The sequence below is a fragment of the Ambystoma mexicanum genome, chromosome 3p, assembly GCF_040938575.1.
Source record: "Ambystoma mexicanum isolate Mex_15411 chromosome 3p, UKY_AmexF1_1, whole genome shotgun sequence".
NCBI lineage: Eukaryota > Metazoa > Chordata > Amphibia > Caudata > Ambystomatidae > Ambystoma > Ambystoma mexicanum.
In genome coordinates, this window is record NC_090925.1 from 1,081,082,580 (window position 1) to 1,081,107,261 (window position 24,682).

Below are 24,682 nucleotides of genomic sequence, written 5' to 3' on the forward strand. Positions count from 1 at the left end.
GAGGCAATAGGCAAAGGAGCTCCATCTTATTATGCTCCCTAAACCTTTTCAGATACTGGGAAGGAGTCTTCCCACACATGGGCTTGGAGTGCTAGTTTGACGAAGCTATAGTCACTTAGATTACTGCACCAATCTCCAGAATCATGTCACAGCCATTCTGGGGGAGCCTAAAAAGAAACCATGGGACTTAATCATCCTCACTCATATCATACATCTCAAATACTACTGATCCAAAAGCATTCAACCAATCAATATATCACATTTAACATCATATTGACTCACCAGCTCCATGGGGAGTTTGGTTTTACTGATACTGGAAGCATATACACCAGAGGACCCTGAATGTGAAGGGGAATTACCAAAAGACATATTCCCTATTTCTAGTTCAAAGTTAATTTCTTCTTCTCTCAATTCAAGCTTTCTGTACTCCAATTGCAATTTCATTTCCAAAATCCTGGCTCTCAGTTTTTCCAACTCGAGGAGGATTTCAGGAGACATGGGATGTGGAGATAGAGGCATGGGTGGATGGACTGGTGGACTATTAGCTGGTGCCAAGTATTCTTCCAATTCTATTTTGTCCTCTCCATCCATTTTTTATCTTAAAAACACAATCAACCTCTTATCCTCACAAATCAATATTTGGTCTGGTGATACAGGTCTACTTTGGGACTTCTGGAAGTCCAATAACATGTGGATACATTCACATTTGTTACCTTTTGGCCGAGGCCTCTTTTCTTACATATTTCTTTGTTGTTCAACTTTGAGTGAAACAGGAACCTCTTGTTTAAAATTCTCCATGTTACTATTAAATTCAAGTTCCCTTTTCACAGAACCTGTTGGTGACAAGCCCTACAGTAGGGCTTCCCTAAACACTTGTATCTCCAAGTTTCAATGTGTCCAAAACTACACAATCCCACCACTTTAAAGCCATTTGTTAAAAGGTTTTGGTAAAGTCCAGTGTGAGACCATACTTTAGAAAGCCTACCTGTCCTGAGGGACACCCCTCAGGTTTAGCCTGAACTAGCCAAAGCTTTGGTAGCAATGGCTGAGCAGCCAGGCTTAATCCAGGAGGGATGAGGGCTGTAGTGAGGCACACAGTACCCAGAGCATATAATTAGTTCAAGTAAAGTTACACACTTGCAGTTATATAAAAATAAGCATTTATTTTATATACACTAAAGCTGGTACATTTAAGTAGGGCAAGTACTAGGACATAGCATTAAACACAGAAAAGTAGCAATAACCTATACTTTCGAACAGGTATAAAAGGTAACACAAAGTAGCAGAATCTTCTGAAACAAGTAGGTAAACTTCAGACCAACTTGCATAACTTTAGTTAACCCCAGCTTAACCAGTCTTAAGAAGTCCAACCCTATTGTAGGATAGTCTCAAATAATCAAGGGGCAAAAGAAAAGCAGGTAAGCAGCAAACAAGGACGAGTCTAGGAAGAGTTTGAGTTTACAGGTAAGTAATAGATTTTTTTGGTATAGAGCACAAAGGGTTGTCCAGCCCAATGTAGCTCAACGTAAGCATGCGAGGGGATGCTGGAGCTCAACTGCATCCCTCCAAAGCACAGGAGCAACAAAGCAGACCCCAGGTAAGTACTAGGGGCTGAACCAGTAACTTAAGTGAAGAAGCTTGTAAAGCAGGACAGTCCCCAAGTAGAGGCAACAGCAGAACCCGGTTCAGGATTCTTGGCCTAGACAACTGAAGAAAAGAACTTCCAATTGATCCGATGGTTGCTCTCGAGTAGTTGGATACCCAGCAAAAGATCTTCGCAGCACAGCTTTGTTGGTGCCCGTTTAAGGATGGTTGTTGTGCGGTAGACGTTGCTCCCATTCTCGGGCCTCATCTTACCCGAGGAGACTTTCAGGAGAGGGATCCAGCCTCTGGAGTTACAGGAGAATGCCTGCAAAGTTTCAGACGTAAACGCGCTTTGTAAGACATTGCACGGCAAAATGGCACAGGACCCCTGGCATTGGTGAATTGTGGGCCGTGGAGGTGACCGCTGTTCCAGGGATGGCGCAAAATGCAGTTCGTCTTGGGACTGGTTAGGCCCACAAGTCCAATGGACGTAGCGTTCTGATTCAGGGCTTCCCTGTCACCCAGGATTGGAGGTCGGGACTACAGCGGTCACTCAGACGATTCTGGTGGTCGCTGGAAGTGGCTGTGAACTTTGTCCTTCAGATCTTCAGTTCCAGTGGTTGACTGAGTTTCTGCTCCGACACCCTCCGTCTGTTATGCAGGAAAATGGCTTAGTCCATCAATTACCAGCCATGTATTCATGCATTCATTAATTCATTCAAACTTGGGAGGTAGCTTTTCAATGGGGATAACCAGCCTCCCAGCAAAAACCGATTCCAGGCGGACACACTGCAGGACAAAGAGAAGGGGAGTTTTCGGTTACCTCCTCCACTTCCTGTCCTTTCAGGTACTCAGAGCCTTGGCAGGCTTTCCAAGAGAAACCCGCCGAAGACAGAAGACCCGTTAAGACCTCCCCCACCCAGGCAGGTAGAAGGCTCAAGAAAGACCAAGTCATCAAGAACAGGGCTAAGAAAAGTACAGCGACCATTTTAGGTAAACAGTGACCCTAGGGTCCCTTAAGGCACCTGCAAAGGCAGCCTGTGACAAAAGTGCACAAAAAGTTATGCAAAAAGGTACACGGCCACTAGTTGACCAGATTAACTTGGATCAGTAACTAAATGTTACTGGGAAAGTGAGAAAATGCATACAAATTTACCTTTTATCACTCCACTTAATGTGCGGTGCGTTGATCTCACAAGATAAAATACATTTAGGACAAAAAGGGTGCCCCTGCCGTGGTACCATATGTTAACAGATAAAATAAAAAAGGGAAGCCCAAGGAGCTCCACAGCAACACTGCACAGAAAGTGCAGTGTGCTGCAATAAGATATTGTATACGTCGGATAACATGGGGGAAAGCATAACTCCATTAAAAATTATCAAAAAAGATGTTTTTTTAAAAGGTTCCAATGTCAGAGTAAAACAGAGTGAGTGTGGAAAAAGGTTACCACTCACTCAGGAGAATCATTAGAAAAAATCGATTATTTCAGCAACAATGCTGGGGGACTCACAAAGTGGGCAGATTTTCACTCAAGAAGGAAAATCTACCCAACACATACACTTTTGCATTTTCTCACATTCTGCCATTTACAGTACCATACACTCTAAAATGGCCATGCCACAAGATTTACTCCGCTCACCCCACCTCACCCCCCCCCATCTTTTGGCGAGATTATCTTTTGACCTTCTTCCAGTCCAAGGCTGGACAGTCCATGAAAGGCAAACCCTTTCCCGGGTAAGGCAGCAGTATGCGTTTGTGGCTGGATGGGTAGATTCAAGGCACTTTTTGGGCCATCCTCCGTTGAGGAGGATATAACCACTAACCCTAGGGGGTGGCTAATGCCTGACAAGAAAGGAAAGCCAAACCTCTCATGGTAGACAACGTGGCAGAGACAAGGCTTAACTTTCACAAAGGGTAGGGTAGTAGGCTGACACAAAGGTACGACCAGTCTGCACCTATCGCTACAAAATACACCACACTGATATACCGAAAAAAAATGTATAAAGTCAAACAAAAAATAAGTATTTGGGTAATGCATAGCATTAAAAAGGCACTGCATATTATAAAAACAGTAACCTCAGAAAAGGAACTCTCCTAGCCCCAATGCCTATTTGTCTGACCTATCAGAGGTGAGCACCCAAAATAAATTAACAGAGCTGGGGAGAATGAGGAAACCACAAAACCTAGTAAGCACCCTATGGGCATGCACAATTGAGTACAGTGTCTTAAAGTGAAAGGCCTTCAACCTTGCAGTAAAGATTTTCCTCCAATGAATATCTACCCTGATGGCTCACCTGACACATATGGCAGGGTATGGGCTAAAAAGGGAAAGACATTTTAACTTTCAGGAAAAAGATGTTCAAAATCCCTAAGGCGGATAACAATAATCCACATTGACATGACTTTATATTACAATGAATGCACAAGTACACATTAATTCATTATAGTCTGAGAATATGAAACGAGCAGAAACCACAGCCATAGGCATTCGAAGAATTAATAAAAACATTTCAGACACAATTGACTTCCCGATACACTTCGAGGAAACAAATACACATTGTTGACAGAGTTAGTTACAGTGTTAAAAGTGCATTCAGTATAATAGAAAAATATATATAAAATCAAATGTAAGTGCTAAAAATATAAAACTTGTTGCAGAGCTCACTGAACCCTTTGTGGACCCAGGTATAAAGTCTGCAGTCAGGTACTATCCCAGCATCAGTTTCCATACATTTCCAGTATAAGTTCATAGTTCCATAGGAATGAAAGGGAAAGGTTAAAGGATCATTCACTTTAATAGAGGTAAGTGATCTATCAAACAGGTGCACATTCCACAACAAACAATTCCAGAGAATGCCAGAGGACAAGGAAGATTAACCACAAGACCCCATAAGAACTAGTAGAACAGGAGGACACCAAATAGAATGGGAATTGCGTTAAAGATTTTCCTCCAAAGAATATCTACCCCAGACCAAAGGGACACCCTGAGGGTGAGCATCCTGAATAATCAACACCCGCAGAACCTAAAGGTAGCTAGCTACTCGTGGATGTAGTTTTGCTGATAACGCTCCAGCAGCACCAAACAAGTGAGTAAACTTATTTTCCAGAGTGGAGAAGGTTCATAGGATTCAGTTGCAAAGGACTTGAACCCTGGGCCAACAACAATCCGAGCAAACCAGAAAAGCAAATGGACCCTCAAGCCTGCATTGGCGGTAAGGACCCCAGGAACACATAGGAACCCATGAATACAGCCCCTAGCAACGAAACCAAAGAAGCAGCCAGCACAGCAGAAAACAGTCTAAGGACAGGGACACAGCTGTAGTCACCCACAGACGTTCTACGCTGTAAAAAGGGCAGAATGATGCATTCTCAGCACCTCTGTGGACATCAACACCAATCCACAACCAAGCAGAACAACCCAGAAAACTGTACTAGTCTGGAGGGGATGTGGGAGCTGCCAAGAAGCTCGGACTGACCACCAGTGTTGAAAAACCCAAACCGGAACATGTCCAAGCCATTGCAGGTTTTGCACCTCGAAACACATTGTGTATAGGTGCATTATAAATATCCAATAAATAAAAATAAAATGAGGGCTTTGAAAAAGGTAAAAGCAGCGAGATGCACGGAAAAATTCCTTGAGCAGACCTGCCACCTTCAAGTTGCATGAATATAACCGCAAACCAGGGGCAGGACCACACTTAAATAACCTTGCCAAAGGCCAGCTAGTCAATCACAGAAAGGTGCTGCAGGCTAAGGGTCAGGGTCACTAGAACTGCCACTTATAAAAAGTCAACCCCCGCCCCCCAAAGGACGTGAGCGGGACTGTCCTAAACCGGTTTAGACTATTTGGAAGATGCCTTTGTGGGTTCACAGCGAGACAATATGGTCAGAACGGCCATTTTAGGCCTGCCTCGTGGTCACCCTGAGCAAAGGAAGCCCTGAAACACAAAACGGAGACTTAAGGGTAAAATTAGGGCACATTAACAGCACACTTGGAACTGGGCACCTTAGGGGTGACTCAATACAATATACCTTCTATAAGGTATGAAGGCACGCAATGGCATGGGGGCTTCAGGAGAGGTCTCCCTGGCTACCAAAAAGGAACCAGAAAAGACGAGGGGAAAAGGGAAAACGTTGAGGGGCCCCCATAGTGTCCCTAGAATCATGAAAATAGGAATTCTGATTTAACGCTTACATTGGCACACATCCTGCTGTACCAATTTCATTCCTGGGTCTAGAACAGGAGACTAACTCTTGTGGGTAGTCTACGGTCTTCTCTGCTCCAGTGGGTTAGAACTGGTTTGACCCCATAACCACTGGTCCACCTATAGAGTTTACAGTCACTGCTACCAACCCTGAAAACACCTACAAAGTGACATTCTTAAGGAACGTACCAGAACAGTGACTTCCCCCCCCCCACCCTGCTTAGCTCCCTGAAGCTTTCTACAAAGCCCTTACATTTTAGGTACCATGCCTAATTTAAATCCTTGTATTACACTCCTACCTATTAAAATGCGTTAAATTACAGATTAATCATTACTGGTTACTTTTGTTTCCATTTCTGGGAGCGTGATATGACCTCATCTGGCTGGTTAGTGCAAGCTTGAATGTAGCCTACATTTTGGTAGCCCTATGGGTATTGTTGGTTATTGTACAACCTGTTTCCACCCTTTAAGAGCTAAACAGTGGAGTGTGCATTTACAACATTCATATTGCCATGTTCAGGAATTTAGAAGGAATCACATGATTATTTTCTGACAACCTGGGTACTAATAATAATAATAATAATGTATTTTCTATTTCCTGGGGTTCCCTTCTCCTTTCACCCCTTAAGCATGTATGTATAGTGCCTACCAACAGGCAGTGGGTTTAAATCCGAGTACTAGGAGTGGGTTTGGCTTAAGTGAACATTTCTGATTTTATACTGCATTATGCTTTAACTCTTATGTTTAAGCCAAGTACTTATTATGACCCAGTGGAGAGTCTATGTGCGACCTTATAATAAAGTGTATATCAAAACATCAAACCCCGTTACGGGGGGCATTACTAGGTCAGGTAATGCCCAGGGACCAAGTTTCAGCCCAGAGTGAAGCGAGTGCCTTAGCATGGGCCCAGGGCATTGCCAGACGCTGTTTTCCACTGCACCCACCTTCATTCGAAGGTGAAAGGCGGGACGGTGGGACTGATGTCGTCACTGCAGCCACAGATGAGTGAGCAGGTGGACGCTTCAGACCGACTTTGTAGGGTTGAAAGTGAGAATGGGCTGTGCCCAAAGGGTAACATTTCGGCCTGCCAGTGCTCAGGGGAATCGGAATACGAGCAACATCATGAGGTAAAGCACACATTCCAAGTTCCCCGATTGCCTGGGAGGCCCCAGGATAGCCCCTCCCTCCCCGTTAATTTTCTGTATAACAGAATAGTGGTAACTACTGGAAATAACTGTACATCACTGCCGCCAGCCTACATTCCATGAGTTAAGCCTGAATGTTCAGCTACAGCTCCCATAGGAGAGTGAGAGTCATTCATTTCAGTTGGAACCCAGTGTCACCATTAAGTGAGATAGGGTGATGTGTTTGCACAGCCATTGGTAGAGGGCTGTGGAGCTAGCACACCGTGTATTCTACTAAGGACGTCATGCAACTGTATAATTTGTACAAATAATCGACAAAAATGAACATGCACACCTCTAAACATTAAGTTGAAATAAAGAAATGCCAGACAAAAAGATACCATCATGCTTCAAGCATGCTCAATAAAAAAACGCACTTGAAGTACAACCGTGAACCAATAGAAAATATCACAAAGAACAATAGGGCACCTCGAGAAGAAAAAAAAAAAAAGAAAAAAAAGCACACGATCGCGCTCTGGAATAAAATAGCACAATCACCTGTATGCAAACATAGATAGAAATAAACTCAGAATACATTTTAAATTACCAGTTTTGGTTGTTGTGACAGTCTTTACATATGGGCAGCTGACAATCTGCATCATTGCTACACCTGAAAAATAGACAAGCAAACATGTTGTAAAGGGGCCATTGAATGCACAAATTAGCAGGAACAAAGTGTTACTAATGATATCCAAGAAGGTCAACGTGAAATGCCACAAACCCACATCAAGTGGTTTAAATAACTGATCAACTAAAAAACATATGCGATAGTCTTTGTTGCATTTTGTAAATTGGTAATTTTGTATGCAAGCATCTCGCCATAAAAACACAACCTGCCATACGAAGAACGTAATTGTGAAACAGTGCATATATAAAGTTACAATTATGCATGCATAAAAAACAAAATGTAGGCTAGTGTTAATGTACATACTACTTCAGGGGTCTGCAACCTGTGGCTCCACTTGTTACAGACTGCAACTGCCATGACCCCTAAGCATTGACTATGCTGGCTAGAGCTAATGGTAGTTGTAGTCAGCCCTACAGATAAGTATCTGCCACTTTTACTGCCTAAAGAAAGGGGAATACTCCCAGAAAATATAAATGGGGAGTAGAACTACTCCCAATAAAAATAGGAAAACACATTGGATTTGGTGCCCTGTCTTCACCTGCACATCTCCATGGATTTGTTTGAAAAACTAGCACATGTAGTACCAAAGGAAGAAACTACTATGATCCAAAGAGGTGCACGTCTTAATGAGCAAATAACTAACTAGATGCAAAGAAATAATTTGTACAAACATTTTGTTGTTTTCCAGTTAAAACAATTTGTTTATATACAAAACTCCCGTGGGGAACGAGAATTACTTCTTTACACCCTAAAAAATCATTTAACTCCAAATTTTAATAGAAATAGGGAGTACAATATTCCCACTTCAAAATCTTATCTAGAGGTCGGGTTGTAGTCCAAAACATGGTGAGCTACAGGTTGTAGACCCGCTAGTCCAGGGGTCTGTAACCTTTGGCCATCCAAATGTTTCAGACTACAATTCCCATGAAAGCTGGATATTAACTATGGTGATTAGGAATGATGGGAGTTGTAGTCCAAAACAGCTGGAGAGCCAGGATTGCAGACCCCTGCTTTAGTTCAACGTAAAAATCCAAATGCTCACTCTTCAAAACAAAATTGTTATGTAGTACTAGCTCATTTGTGACATGGTCCATGAAAGTTGTGAAAGTTTTGTAGAGTTCTCAGTTGATAATTTCACATAAAACAACATCAGCGATTTAAGAATCCAAGAGCTTATAAGACTTATCATTCAACAACACTCATTCAGGCTCACTGAAAAAAAATGTATCAATAGCCATAGACTGGGTTGTTCATGGCAACAGTTATGAAGATAAGAGTATGGATTACCACTTTCCAAATTGAAAAAAATTCTAAAACAAAATGCTAAGCTATTTGTCATAGCTAAATTGCAAAATCCATTTCTTGTCTGCCAGAGGAGAGCAACTATCAACTTAAACAAGAAGCTAAAAAGAGCAATGTAAACTACATTGTATTATAGAATCACACCATATCCAGGAGTCCACATCACCCAAGTCACATTCTGCAGAAATGCACACCAGCAAAATAAAGAAAATTAGTTTGTTTTTGGTTGTCCACAGGTACAAGCAGTGTTCGGATAAGATTGTGGGAGTATCTCACGTCCTATTTAAAGTTAGAAACAAAAAAACAATGATTTATTATTAGGGAGTATAAAAGTAAGTCCCATTCCCAATTAGGGAGTATTTTATATGAAAGTAGAACAAGTTACTTTCTTACCTGGTAACGTTCTTTCGATGGGATGTTCCGACGACGTATTCCATATCTATGACAGACTCCCAAAGCAGTACCAGAGCAAGGAGGGAAAGAATTTAGAATCAAAATTTAGAATAGCCAATCAAATAGCAGAGCAAAGGACCGCCTTGCCAAAGGCCAGATGCTGTCCTCGGATGGAATCGAGGGAATAGTGACGTACAAATGTATGTACTGAATCCCAGGTGGCTGCATCACAGATGTTGCGAATAGGAACACCCCTCTGCAGGGCAGTAGATGCAGCCATACCCCTGGTAGAATGGGCCCGCAAGCCAGCCGGTGGGTCCTTACCCGCCAAGCAGTAACACTCCGAGATGGCCAAAATAATCCAGCGAGACAAAGTCTGTTTCGTCACAGCTTGCCCCAAACGCTTTCCAGCGTAACCAATAAAGAGTTGATCATCCACTCTAACCCGGGACATGCGTGAAACATAAAAGCTTAAAGCTCTCCTAGGATCAAGCCTATGGAGCCTCTCCTCTTCCTTACCAGGATGCGGAGGAGGATAGAATGCCGGAAGAACAACCTTCTGGGCCAAATGAAATTCAATTACTACCTTCGGAAGAAAAGAAGGACAAACTCTAAGGACAACCCTGTCCTTGTGAAATACAGTGAAGGGTGGCTTAACTGAAAGTGCCTGTAACTCACTCACTCTGCGAGCGGAAGTAACCGCAACTAAAAACACAGTTTTCAGAGTTAACAGCCTCAAAGGGCAAGAATGTAAAGGCTCAAACGGAGCACCCATAAGAAACTTAAGAACAAGGTTTAAATCCCAACCGGGCACCAGGAAAGGTGGCGGAGGGAACACATTAGTGAGCCCTTTCAGAAACTGTGAAATTAAAGGGATTTTAAAGTAAGAACACTCTTCAGACGAGCGCTTAAAGATGGACAGCGCCGCCAGGTAACCTTTAATGGTACCCACTTGCAAGCCCCTGTGGGCCAAAGAAAGTAAAAAGGGCAGAACCAATGGGATGTCACATGCAAAAGGATCCACATTCTGAACTCTGCACCAGTCGCAGAACTTACGGCAACGGTACAGAGACTTTGTTGCTGGCCTTCGGGCCGAAAGCAACACCTCCATCACGTCTTCAGGGAGGTCCCAATCCTTATACCTCAACTTTTCAGAAGCCAAGCGTGAAGGTTGAGGGATCTGACCTCTGGATGGAGAACCTGACCCCCGCCCCCCTCCCGTGAGAGCAGATCGTCTCGGTAGGGAAGACGACGTGGCGGGCAGATGGACAAGTCGAGAAGGTCCGGGTACCACGTCCTCCGAGCCCACGCTGGAGCAATGAGGATCATTTGGGAACCGAACTTCCGTAACCTCCGCAGCACTTGCAGGATGACGGGGACTGGAGGAAACGCGTACAGCAGCGGGAATGACCACTCCACCACGAACGCGTCTCCTAAGGCTCCTTTTGGAGGAAATTCCCACGAGCAAAACCTTTCGCACTTCCGGTTGACACTGGAGGCGAAGAGATCCACTTGAGGGGTCCCCCAAAGGGCGAAGATCTCCAGGAGAATCTCCTGAGCCAACTCCCACTCGTGAGAGATCACGCTCTGCCTGCTCAGAGCGTCCGCCGTCACGTTTTCGTCTCCGGCCAGATGAACTGCCGAGATCGAAACTTCCTGCTGGATGGCCCAGAACTCGAGCTGCATCGCCTCCCTGCACAGAGGAAGTGACCCTGCCCCCCCTTTTTTTGAGGTAGTGCATGGCCACTGTGTTGTCCGTCAGGATCAGGACACTCTTTCCTCGCACAGTCGGCAGAAAAGCCTTCAGGGCTAGCCTGACGGCCCTCAGCTCCAACAGACTGATATGGAGTCTGGACTCCGACGGAGACCAACGACCGCTGACTGTCAGCCCGTTGGCATGAGCTCCCCATCCCGTGAGGGATGCATCCGTCACGATCGTCACCTCCGGCCCGGGAAGCCAAAATGGAGCCCCCTTCATCAAGTTGCCTTCGACGGCCCACCACAGAAGGTCCCGGGCGACCGCGGGCGGCACCTGAACCGGGTCCGACATCCTGCCAGAGGACTGCGACCATTGCGTCTTGAGTGCCCACTGCAAAGATCTCATCCGCAGGCGAGCCTCTGGCACCAGAAGAATGCAGGATGCCATGAGGCCGAGCAACCTCAAGAACTCGAACGCTGGGAGTGTCTGGGCATGCTGAAACTTGTGCACCATCTGCTGAATGTGAAGAGCCCTCACCTGGGGAGGAAAACACTGCCCCAGGGAAGTGTCGAGCACTGCTCCGATGTACTGGAGCCGCTGTGTTGGCATCAAATGGGACTTCTTTAAATTGAGGGAGAAGCCCAGCCTGTGAAGGGAGTGGCAGGTGACGGACAGATGATCCAGGACTTGCTCCGGAGAGCTCCCCATGATCAACCAATCGTCCAGGTAGGGGTAGACGTGAATCCCCCCTTGCCTGAGATGCGCCGCCACCACCACCATGAGCTTGGTGAAAACCCTCGGGGCGGAGGTCAATCCGAACGGCAGGACCCGAAACTGAAAGTGCGAGTCGCCAACCGCGAACCTCAGGTACTTCTTGTGCTTGGGATGGATCGGCACATGGAAGTAAGCATCCTTGAGGTTGAGTGACACCAACCAGTCCTGTAGCTGAAGGGCCTGGAGGACTTGAGAGAGAGTAACCATCTTGAACTTGTCCTTCCTGAGGAGTTTGTTCAAACCGCGCAAGTCCATGATGGGTCTCAATCCTCCGTCTTTCTTCGAAATCAAAAAATAAGGGGAATACCCATCCCTTGTTCCTCTCCGCTACAGGCACCAGTTCTATGGCGCCTTTCTCCAGCAGGGCTTGAATTTCCTGCTCAAGGAGCGGATCCGGACTCTGCAAAGAGAGGTTCCCCGGTGGATTGTCGCGAGGCCTGTGCCGAAAGGGAAGACAGTAGCCGTGGGTTATGATCTCCAGAACCCACACATCTGAAGTAATGGCTTGCCACTCTACAAGATGCTGCGCCAGCCTTCCCCCAACCGGCGAACCATGGGACATGGCCTCATGACTGAGTGGGAGCGGCTGCGGCGTTACCTGAGGGCAAAGAGGCAACTGCCCGAGCGGCCTTGGCACCACGGGTACCCTGTCGTCCACCTCTGGTACCCCTGCGTTGGCCTCTGGCTGCCAGCGCCTCTCGCTTTACTGAAGGACAAGTAATAGCAAAAGGAACCACCCCTCCACTGCTGTCCCCTAAAACGAAAAGGCGGAGGTTGGCGAACTGCAGAGCCCAACGACTTCTCTGCAGCTTTTGAGGTCTGCAACCTCTCAAGGCTTTCGTCAGCCTTGCTGCCAAAAAGGTGTTCACCGTCAAAGGGCATGTTGAGGAGCCGGGCCTGCACATCAGGAGCAAACCCCGACTTCCGCAACCACGCAAACCTGCGTATCACGGTGCTCGCCGCCATGAGCCTACTGACGCATTCAGCTAAGTCCAAACCCGAATGAACGGGCTCTCACATGGCATCCTTACCATCCTGGACCATAGCAAGGAAACCATCCAGTTCGTCCCCTTCGGGAATATGTTCAGCCGCTAACGCAACACAGTTACACAGAGTGTGTGTAAACGAGACAAGGCACAAATGGATTTGGCCGCCTGAAGCGCCATACCACCAGAAGAAAACACTTTCTTCGCCCAGCCATCAAAACGTTTGTCATCCCTATCAGGAGGGATGGTAGGGTACGACGCCTGCTTTGTCGGGGCCGTGGCCGCCTGCACCACCAAACTCTCCGGAGTGGGGTGCCTGGTCAAGTAGCAGGGGTCGCTACTGGCTGGACGGTATTTTCGCGACAAGGATCTGCCCACCGCCGGGAGACTCTCCGGAGCAGTCCAAGCCGCCACCACCCTTCTCTGTAAAGCCATATGGAACGGCAGTACCGGGTCAGTTGGGGGACCAACATCAAGGATGTCCGTTAGATCATCCTGCACAAACTCCCCTGGGGGAGCAGACCATCCCAAGTACTCAGAAACCCTAGCCATAAGGCGCCGGTACGAGGAATCGGCATGAGAGCCAGGCTCAGGCCTACAAAACTCCACCTCCGGAGAGGTGTCCAGTCCACTGGCATCATGCAGTGACTGCCTCAAATCGTCAAACTGACTATGGCCCGAGACAATTTCATCTGGAACCTGACTAGGAACCAGGCCATCAGAATCCTCATCCGCCTCTGAAATATATTCCAGGTGGCGAAAAGGAGGCACCCGAGAGTGCTTGCTCTTAACCAGAGCCTTCCTAGGGGGTTCCCCTGTGCCACGGGGTACCTCCGACACGAAAGGCGTCGATGGCGTCCAGCGAATCTGCGCAGAGAGAACAGGCATCGGCGCCGAGGAAATCGGCGTCGACGTCAGATGCAGCGCCGCCAGCATCGGCGGCGTCGACACAGCCCTCGAAGCTGAAGCCCCGAGCATGTCCTTCGACGACCTGAGCGTCGACGGCTTCGACGACTTCCTCGAAGCCGGAGCCTCGAGAAAGCCTGTCGACGCCCTCGACGCCTCAGAAGTCGATGCCTTCCTCGAAGACCTCACAGGTGCACACGGTCTCGAACGCGTCGAGGACCGGGACCTGGGACGGTTACGTCGAGAACGAGTCTCCTTGTCCGAACGGGACCTCTCCCGTGACTCGTGCCGACCACTCTTGCGAGCGGTGTCTCTCGACCTCTCACGACCGACCCCACTCGGGGGCGCGGACGGCTTAGTACCCTGCGACTCGAGAATCGCCAGCATTTTCTTCCCAAAGGAAGCCCATTCCTCCGGCGTCGCACGGCTGGTGGGGTAAGCGACGTGCTGGGCAGAGTCCACCAAAGAGTACCTAGGAAGACGACCGGTGTCGGCGCTTCCGAGAACGCGTCGAAGAGGCTGAGGAGTGGCGAGAACGACTCCTAGAAGGAGACCCACGAGACTTCCGACGATGACGCGGAGAGTCACCTCTCGAATCATCCGTCGAAAGCCCCGCAGACTTCGACTTCAGGGGCTTGGACACCCGACCTACCGACAACTTCTTACGTTTGCGTAAGGCTTTGGACGTGAGAGACTGGCAGTCGATACAGTCATCCGTGTCGTGGGCCTGCCCGAGGCACCAGAGGCAGGCGTCGTGCGAGTCCGTCACCGACATCTTGGACCCACACTCCCCGCACTTCTTGAAGCCCGGACGCGAAGGATTTTCACAAAAACGAACAGGTTCGAAAAACCAAGAAGAACAGAACTCCAAAGAGTCGAGGCGTTAACCGAGATTCACGAAGCAACACGTTCACGGAAAAAACAGAACTGAGGCTACGGGCGTCGTGCGTCCTACTTATCATATCGGATGACGTCGGAGGAGGTCCTCGACGACGGCGCATCGACGTCATCGATGCAGGACGCAGAAAAAAGTTTCCGAAGCAGCACAGCTGTGGTGATTATATGTCATAGATATGGAATACGTCAGAGTACCCAATCCCCTCGAAAAACAGTTTAAAATGTAAAACTAATGTTTTTGTGATAAATAGGTGTTGCACCTAGTTATTCATGCACTTTAAGATATGACAATGCATTACTTACCGTAAAAGCATTTCTGATGGTTGTATCTGCTTAGATTCACATGCTGTGCATAGGTCCGACATCCAGTGGTCACTGCGGAGTATTGCATTTTGTTTTTCGTAGTCGAAAAAGGGGACGTCGACAAGGCGTGTCTGTAATACTATCCCTATAGTGACGTGCTTTGTACCCACAATCCCTCACGCGTCGAGGTCCCTCAGATTGTTTTTTTCCGCCCAGCTTCTGGTCTCCTTACGCGGAGCTCCTAGAAAGACATTGCAAATACTTACTACGGACCTCGGTCCTTAATTATACTTATTATATTATTAAAGATCTCTCCCCTCGACGTTAGCTGTGAAGCTGTTTCTCTGCCGAGCAAGTTTTCGACGGAGGGGAAGAGACGGAGGAGATCCTTCGGCGCTGCCGAACACGTGGCCTGGCCTCGCCGGCCAACATACAGTAGGGAGAGTGGGGGTTCGAACTTTTATCTTCTCTTTGTGAATGTCTTTCTTTCTCCCCTATCTTTCCCTTGGGGTAGTTATCACCAGTTATTATTGCCTCAGCTATGGAGAGGACACCTTTTAAGTTTTGCCAACGCTGTAGGGGCAAATACACTTGGAAGGACAAACACAAGCTCTGTAATCGTTGCTTGCCCCTCGATCATAAGGAGGACAGCTGCGCGGCCTGTAAGCTCTTGAAACCAAGAACTCTTAAAGAACGCAAAGTTAAGAGGTGGGCGGACTACGCTATGTAGAAGTCAGTTTCCTCACCCGCCGCCGCTGTTACAGAAAGTGACGAGGAGGGTGATAACTCGACATCCGTTACGGAAGTCATTAACCCCCACACAACCCACGGCTCTTCTTCGGCGAAGACGAAGGATCCATCAGCGCCGAAGGGGACGCAGGGCACTCCGGCGTCTACCTCAGACCGTAAGGGTCTCAAGCCCCACCCGCAAACGCAGCCGCGACCAACGATTGGGCTTTCATCAAACACGGGCGCTACCCCAAAATCATCCGACGTAACGCTCCATAGAGCGGCCGTCGAGGAACAACGCGTAACGCAGGCAACGTCGACACCAGAGTCCTCTACTGACAAACTCGTTGTCGAGAGCCTGGCGAGAATTGTTTCTGGAGACAAACGTAAGCGGACGACGAAACAAACGACGAATACCGCACAAAAAGCTATGGAAACGCCGAAAAAGCACAAGAGTAGCCAGGAACTGCCCCCTTCATCTAAGGGCACTTCTGAACTACCGGAGGGCTTTTCAGAGGGCGACGGAAACCTTTCTTCGACGTTGCGGGAGCGTACTAAGCGTTTTGAAGGTGAAAACACTGATTTCCCCCCTCTAGACTATTCAGGGGTCCCCCATGAGACCCTTGAAAACTCCATTCTTGTATGGAGAAAATGGAAAGGTTTTTGGGAAACCAAAACCCACCCACACCCAAAAGACCAAGAGAATGGCCCCAGGATGACCCTAGGGTCAAGGTTCCTAGGCTGTTTCCCCCTTCTACAGACGTATATGACCTCACTGAAGAGGAGCAATACCTCCAGGAAGATGAGGAGTGTTTGGGTGGAGAGGAAGAACATGAGGAAGAGGGGTTTGAAGAAGATCCTTACACTAGTGCAGGAGCTTTCGAAGAAGATACAGCTACCTCGCAGCCCTGGCAATCCCCATCAGTGCAGCCTTGGCAATCCCCATCAGTGCACTCAGACCCTGATGTCTTTCACCCATCTCCTCCCAAGGATTCACCTATTGGAAACACCTCTCCCATAGATGACCAACCTTCACTTAATGCACTATTGCGCAAGGCAGCAGCACATTTTGAAATAGACACAGGGGAGACTCTTCCTGACATAGACTTTGTAGAGAAAGTTATTAAAGAAAAAGCCCCTGTTAGTCACTCTATTCCGCTCCTGGCTTCTATAAAGAGAAGAATAACTCCTTCCCTTTCCAATCCTGCCTTAGTCAGAGGGGTCAACCCTCGGATAGAGAAGCTCTTCAGCCCTTCGTCCTCTGACCCTTTGTACATCAGAGGACATTCTATTCCGGACTCCCTCGTAGTTACTAATACAAGGAAAAGAGCGGGGGTACCACTATCCACTAGTGAGGCACCACCTGACAAAGAGGGCAAGAAGCTCTATGCACTTGGGAAGAGAATCACGACGTCCGCCGCCTTCTCAACTAGGATTGCAAATAATTCCCTACTAGCTAGCTACGCAAATGCACAGTGGAGCAAGCTGCGCAGCGAAGCAGAGGACGCACCAGAACCCCTGCGTTCACGCCTGTTAGCTATAATCTCAGAGGGAACTCTTGTAAACCAGGGCATCGTAAAGAACTACAGGATAAGGCAGTAGTAAAAGCGGAGATTCTTTCTGTGACACTAGGTGGACTACTGGTCCAAATGCTGTGTGCATGAAAGCAGGGCAACGGGGTGCTATGTGTTTTACTGATTCTTTTGTTGGTAATGTAATGTTTGTATTCCCTATTCGTTTTTGGGATAATTTGCCAACTTTTTAGGTAGTAAAAGTAGCTGCTGCACTCTTTAGGGTTGGCTTAGGAGAGGGAAATGTAATTGTTACTAAGCATAGAAAGAAAAACATTTTGAAAATAGAAGCTACCACTTGCCCCAATATGTATTTTTTCCAAATTAAGAAATGCACTAGCCCTTTATTGATTGGTGGCATCACGTAAAACACCTTCATTGGGAGGCTGCTAAATGATGGGAGCACAAATATCATGCCTGGCCCAGTAAATGTTCTCACATCAAAGGAATGTACTGCAAAGTGCCCTCAGATTGCAGTGCATTACACCTCCTCCAAAATGAGGGTATTATCTCTTCTAACTTATAAGCACAGACTAAGTATACCAGACGAGTTTCTATCCTTGAAAAGCTGTCATAAGTGCAATACCCGAAACCATAAGAAGGGAGTACAGTCCGTGCCCAGAAAACAGATGCCATCTATGTCACAAATTACAGTGACTAGGTGGTGTATCAATGGATCACATTTTCGAATTTCGGCTCAAGGGCAAGGCCATTCCCAAATGTAGTTCCTTTTATTGGCATAAATGTGCCTACCTTGCAGGCGTTGTGGATTTTAGGATTAGGTTCCAACAAGGGCCAGAATAAAAGTCATGCGGTTACCGGAAACCAACGGCCTCAAATTCAGCTACAGCAACAGCATCGCCAAAATGTTATTGATTACAATAAAGTAGCTTTGTTTTTCGATAGACAGGATATGGTGGAAAGCATGAATATGGGTAATTCTAGATTAATTTATTAATCAACATTGAATGGTAATCAAGGCCTACAAAAATGACATTTTGTTTCCAAGCATGTGAGTTTTGTCCTCATCACTGCTGCTTTAAGTCACTCAGAATTAACTGCAACATGAAGCCCCACCTGTTGCTAAGGGTTGGGTTCTAGATTCTTGCCCGTTTTCTGGATTTGGAACATTGCGGTGCATCAAAGGGGCAAAGTACAGACGTCAACACGCACACCTGCTGAGTGTGAGATGAACCAAAACAAAGGGAATTATTCGTGTTTAAACTGTCTCCTGATGACTGTTAAGCAGTCAAAAAACAGAAACCTCCAGAGAAAAATAACTGCCTGATGCTACTCTTCATTTGTAGAGCGCTCTTTCTCATTGGTATGACATTGTAGCAATAAGGGCTGTGTGTGCAGAGTTGCACGGTTCTGGTCTATCACAGCAAGGCAATTTATAACAAACGGCAATGCATGCATCACTCCAGATTGGTACACATTTCAATAATGATATTCTTTGGTAATGTACGCATTTGCCCAACATTGCATGTAGAATAACATCACATAAAGTTGATCTGCCCTTCTTGGTAATTGCAAGCATAATCGAGGCGAGGGTTAGAATGTTTCTGGCTGCAGAGCACTCACTGTGTGGTAGGCTAAATCAGTTGGACTGCTAACAATAGTGACACCAACACCATGTATAAATAAAACAGTCCTTATATTGCTTTTCTAGACAGAAAAGCAACTAAGGAGGTTCTCCCTGGTTGTGCAGAAAATTTTGAATTGCTAGAATGAATTAGGGAGAGTTGGGTCTCAAACTCATGAAACTGCAGCAGTTTAGTTTGGCAACATGTGTCCCAATTTCTTTTAAAAAACAGCCATTTAAAAGGCACAGGCTAAGGCAAAATGAACTGCCTCAAGATTCGGAGCAATGCCAATCATAGCTACAAAAACAAAAAATAGGGAGCAAAGAAGAGGTTCTCCTCGTTTTTCCATAACATTGTATATTTGTGTTTAATATAGCTGTGAGGTATTCGAACATCTGCAGGGTGGGTGTGTAATCGCCTGGGCTTTTTTTGAAATTTTGAATTAAATGTAAGGATGAAAGTGGAACCTCAGGAAAATGTGTGGGGCTAATCCACACACATTTTTCTATGCACACACCACGACAAAAGCATAAACCCGTGTACTCTGGGTGGACACAGCCTACAGGCACTGTCCGGCCGGTCATATTAAGTTGGGATGGCACAGCAGGAGTACACTAGGTCCTCTCCAGGAAGAGGGAGATCCAAGCTTTCCCCTGCCGTAGTAAGTCAGATTAACCAACAAAGGCTCCATGGATGCGCACTGCTCTTTTGTTCAGCCCTGCAGCTGGTGACGGAGATGTACTTCAAACATGGCCACATAGGGCCTAACTGCAGAGTGTAACAAATGAGACAGGAAACCCCAACAACCTTTCATATGTAATTGTGTCAACCTGAAACCAGCTCCCACCCTCAGTATCATGGACAGTGAGCTGTCATCTCTGGGACTTCGAGTTTACAGTAGGATCCCCTGGTGGGGGGGATCGCATTCATAAGGTACAAGAATGTGGTTTGCAGTAGCCTGAGAGTCTGGTCTTGATGCAGCTTCAAGAGAAACATGTCGCTTTCATCAGAAAACAGATAGCCATTAACCTGAGAGACTCTTTGATCAACGACAGTAAGATGGGTGGGACGAGGTATCTTATGTTTTAACCCCTTTACCTTTCCTGTTGCAAAGCACTCTGGTTTCTGACCCCAGGATTGGTTCATTAAGGAAGGCTAAGCCCACATGACTTTAAAAGAAGGCTGAGGCCCTCCTTTGGCAGATCATCTGAAGACTTCAGTTGAATTAACACAGAAAAACTCAACCTTGGACCCCGGCTGAAGGTACAGTCTGCCTTACGTCTTCTGCCAGTGAAGTAAGGTCAGGATTTCCAAACAGAGAAGCAAGTTCCCTCCCCTAAACATCTCCAAGTGAACAGAGGGAGATAAAGATCTCAGCGGATCCTCCAGCCCCAGCCTGCACACAGCATGCCCTACTAGGCTATGCAGCAAGCTTCCTAGGTAAGAACAATAAAGGAAAAGGCAGATGCCTGCAACACACCCATCAGCTTTGAGCCGTCTGCCTTACAGGACAAACCCATTGAAGAAGCTGTGGGAAGTGCTTCGACGAGCGTCTATCGCCATCCATCATAAAGAACATTTTCGAGTCAGTCGAGTTCATTCACCTGCCACGCAGACCGTTGTCAAGCCGCTGGCGCTTAAAGACATCCAAGACGCCTCGACCAGTGTTTCAGAACTGCCGACAAGGCAATGAGAGATTCCCGACCTGTGTAGGCCAGCCTGCAGCCGTTCGTCCAGCCGCGCTCGCCGAACCATCTTGCAGCTGACTCCAATCTTTGTCACAGCAGCCTGCCAAGCACCCTGAAGCCAGCTCAACCATGTCGAGCATCAACACCACCTACGGCACAAGGTACATTGTGGTTCTGTCCACCTGGTCCTTCCGAGAAGGCCCCTAGAGACATATGACCCATTGCTCCCTTTGTGCTGAAACCAAGTAACATTAAACTGTTTGGTTATTAACCATACCAACTACTCTCCTGTAATAATCCAGTGTGCATCCTTTTTCCTTCTTTGAACCGGTCTGTCCTCTGCATTCCTTTACAGGGTGGGTTGTATGTCGTATTGCTAGAACTGTCTGTTGTGATCAAATAAAACATTTTTGATACAATCTTGACTGAACAGACCCTTTGATCATTGGGTAATAATTATATTTTCACTGTGTTGCAAATAACCAACGATCCAGGACCTTTCAGAGATCAGCGTGCCGTTCCGTCCACGTTAACATTGGACATGTGGTTTATAAATTGCTTGTTATTCCAATCTGTTAGGATCCCTTCTGGTGTATTAGAGGTATGTGGCTGATTGATGGTTTAGAAACAGCTATTCACCCGAGGACCACTGCCGCCCCCTGAAGTGGATTTGTCACAATAGCGCAGACCTAGCTAGAGAGCAATGGAGCACCGGAAAAGAGTACAAGTAATGGGGGGCAGTTTACAATGGGTACAGGTAGTGACAGAATGAGGGCTGGAGTCACCAAAGTCGAGCTTAGGGATTCCCTGAAGGGCAGGATTTTCAGTTTGTTCCAGAACTGAAAGTGGTTTATAGCGGTCCCGATTGCCAATGGACGCGGGGGGGGGCCTTAATGCCAGGACCTAGCAAAATAATATTCCTGGTCTTTTCCCAGAAGGCTAGTTAAGTTTCCAGCCTAGCAATGGTGTGGCTCCTAGAGTAGCCTATACCGCCCAAGCTGTTAAGGAAGGTTGGTGTCCGATCAGTGGGTGCTTTGTAGGCAATGCAGGCTATTTTGAAAAGGATCCAGACAAGAAATCAGGAGCCAGTGAAGATTGTAGAGGATGGCAGGGATGTGATCGAGTTGATGTACTGGTGAACTGGCAGACAGTATGGTCTGCTTTGAGGGCAGCCAGTTGTATAATGGAGAGTCCGCAAGGAGGCTGTTTCCGTCAGCCATGCATGCAATCACTAGTGGAAATCCAGTTGAGTAAGGGGATGATCGTGTGGAGCTGTGTGATCAGGTACCAAGAGGTCTGGGCTTTCTTGTTGATATGCTGTGTAAGGGAGATGTTGGGGGTCAACAATGAACCAGGTGGTTTTGGTATATGGCGTGCTGGGGGAAATGGTGGGGGTGAATCTGTCTAGGTGCATCTTGTTCAGACATCTTTAGAAGGTTTCCTGTTTGGAGGGGTAGCCACGGAGCACAAATTCTGTTTTGGTTACGTTTAGTTTTATGTATGCACTGGTCATCCACATTTGAATGGTGGCAAGGTATTTTCAGAGGCGAGTAACGGTATGGGAGCAGTTTACTTTGCCAGTGTATCAAGATGTCTGTTTCATCGGAAAGTGATCCCAGTGATTAATTGCATAGATCACCAGGGATATTGCTGAGCAATGTGGAACTCTGGAGGTAACTGGGAGGCAATCAGCTCCGAAGGTACCAGTTGAACAGCCTGGTATCTGTCCAGAGGTAGGAGGATAACCAATTGACAATTGTTCCTGCAAAGCCCACTCACCCTATCGAAAGTGGAGGATAGGTCCTGGGGGCAGGAATCCCCTTTGCACATGATCTGGATAAAATCATCAATTACCTGGATGGTGGCCGTTTCTGTGCACAAGTTAAAAGGTAAGCAACATACTCCTCCTCCAGCACTGGATATTTCATGGATTCACAAGCTTTAAATGCAATACACAGCAGTAATAGGATACATTACTCTCCCTAATCGTATTTCTGGTGCTTGTATCTGCTTAGATTCACATGCTCTGCATAGTCCAACATCTAGTGGAAGGTGCAGAGTATTACAAGATTGGCTTTCGAAACTCGATAACAGACGTCGACAGGGCATGTTAGTAATACTATCCCTAGTGTGACGTGTACTGTACCCATGGTCCTTCACGCGTCAAGGTCCCTCAGATAGTTTCTGACATGAGGTTGCATGAAGTGTAGCTTGAGTGTATATGTGATAAAGCAGAAACCGTGATAACCCAAAAACATATGCGCCTTCTACTCCAGTAAGGGAGGAAGGGTGGGCGCTTGCAAATCTAAGCCAGCCCCTCGCCCATTATGGATGAGCCGCCAGGCTCGGACAAGCCTATATGGCAATGCCCGCACCAAAAATGCAAAATGCCAGTGTAGGCCAGTCAAAATGGGCCATTTTTTTGGCCAATGTGGGCCAGTTTGATGAGTTACTTCGCTATGCAGCTAGTAGTTTTGACCATTCTTAATGAATAAGTATTCTTTAAATATCACAATTGGCTTACATTTGAACAAAAACACCCCCTTGGGTACTATTCAAACAGCCTGAGACTAAAGGAATAAATATCTATTTACAACTCCGGGCCACTTTTTCATTGGTGCCTGAGACAGTTGTATGGTCCAGTCTGACCACATGAGCCGCCCCTGCCCATTTCCTCCAATGGAAAAAAAATATTCATTTTGCTTTACATTTCATGCAGGGCTCTCCCGCCCCCCTGGGATGCAGCCGCGCCCTCCTAGGGGGGGTGCGCCACACAGTTTAAAGACCTTTGATCTAAGCAGATACAAGCACCAGAAATACAATAACAGTGAGTAATGTAGATCTTCTGGAGATTGTGGATCTGCTTAGATCACATGCTCTGCATAGATTAGCTAGCAGTATCTGGAGAAAGAGGTGGGAAGTGAGAAGGTACAGCGGCAAAGAGATGTTTTGGGACCACTTGTCCCACCTGTGAACCTGCTTTAGAATGTGTGTAAATGCAATAATGCTGTGTGGATGGAACTCCATGTAGCAGCTTTGCAAATGGCGTCTAGAGGGAGGTTTGTAATGAAAGCTAAGGTAGCTTCTGCACCTCTGATAGAGTGAGCCCTGTGTGTGGTAAGACTTTCCCGGCTAGGGAATAGCAGAGCTGTATGCAATTTACTATCCATCTGTAGATGGCGTTCTTTGATATGTGATCACCTTCTCTTCCAGGTGCTATGGAAACAAAGAGTTGGTCTGTTTTCTTTAGAGGTTTAGTTTTGTTTACATAGTACAAGACCGCCTTCCATATATCAAGAGTATGGAGACTTTTCTTTCTGCTGAGTTAGATGGATTTTGAAAGAAGGGGATTTATTTACATGGAACTTGAAAATTAACTTGGGTGAGAACCTAGGATGCATTCTGAAGACAACCTTGTCCTTATGTATAATTAAATAAGGGTCTTGTTTGGACATGGCCTGTATCTTACCGACTCGTCATATGGAGGCGATAGCTACTAGGATTGCTGTCTTGTAAGTTAGATAATTTCGGCTGGCCTTGTGCATAGGCTCAAAGGGTGGACCCATGAGCTTGGAAAGCACAACATTGTGATCCAAACCCAGGGGAGGATTGGAAATTACGGGTGGGGGCCCATAGCCCTTTTACTCCATCCATGAATGCCTTAATGACAAGAACTTTCCACAGGGACACCTTGTTCTGTGAAGTGGTGCAAGCCAACAGGGCAACCAGATGCACTTTGATGGAATAGAATACTAGGCCATAGTCTAGTAGGTGAAGCATGTAGTGTACAATGTTAGCTGGAGAACATTGTGTCGGGTTTAGTGTTTGTGACGTGCACCATATCACAAATCTCTTCCACTTATTGAAATAGCAGTCTCTGGTGTAGGATTTTTTTACCTACTTTAGGATATCCAAACACCTTTGAGGAAGATTTCAGTGGCCAAACTAGGACTTCAAGATCCAAGCTCATAGAATGCGGGCACAGGTGGAGGGATACTCCCTTGAGTTGTGTTAGCATGTTGTACGGGAACAGGCGCTTGATTGGGTCGCACATCGCCAGTTTCAGCAGCTGTGGAAACCAAGATTGTCTCGCCCGCATAGGTGCAACCAGGATTAGAGTTAATTGTTACTGTTGCATCTTGTGCACTATTTTGCTAAGAAGTGGTGTTGGTGGGGGTGGGGGAGTCTAAGCAGGTTTCCCTGACCCGTTCATCCAGAGGGTGTTCACCTTGGCTCCGTTGGGGAA

At 46.8% G+C, this 24,682-nt stretch overlaps 1 protein-coding gene across 2 annotated transcripts in view; it reads right to left on the reverse strand.

The window, feature by feature from the left end:
• The window catches only part of TCERG1 (transcription elongation regulator 1), a 1,289,229-nt gene that overhangs the window by 879,798 nt on the left and 384,749 nt on the right, over positions 1 to 24,682 (reverse strand). For both annotated transcript variants that reach the window (XM_069652440.1, XM_069652439.1), the window contains one exon: positions 7,522 to 7,584. In XM_069652440.1, the coding sequence (XP_069508541.1) occupies positions 7,522 to 7,584 (63 nt within the window). The remainder of the gene's footprint in view (positions 1 to 7,521; positions 7,585 to 24,682) is intronic.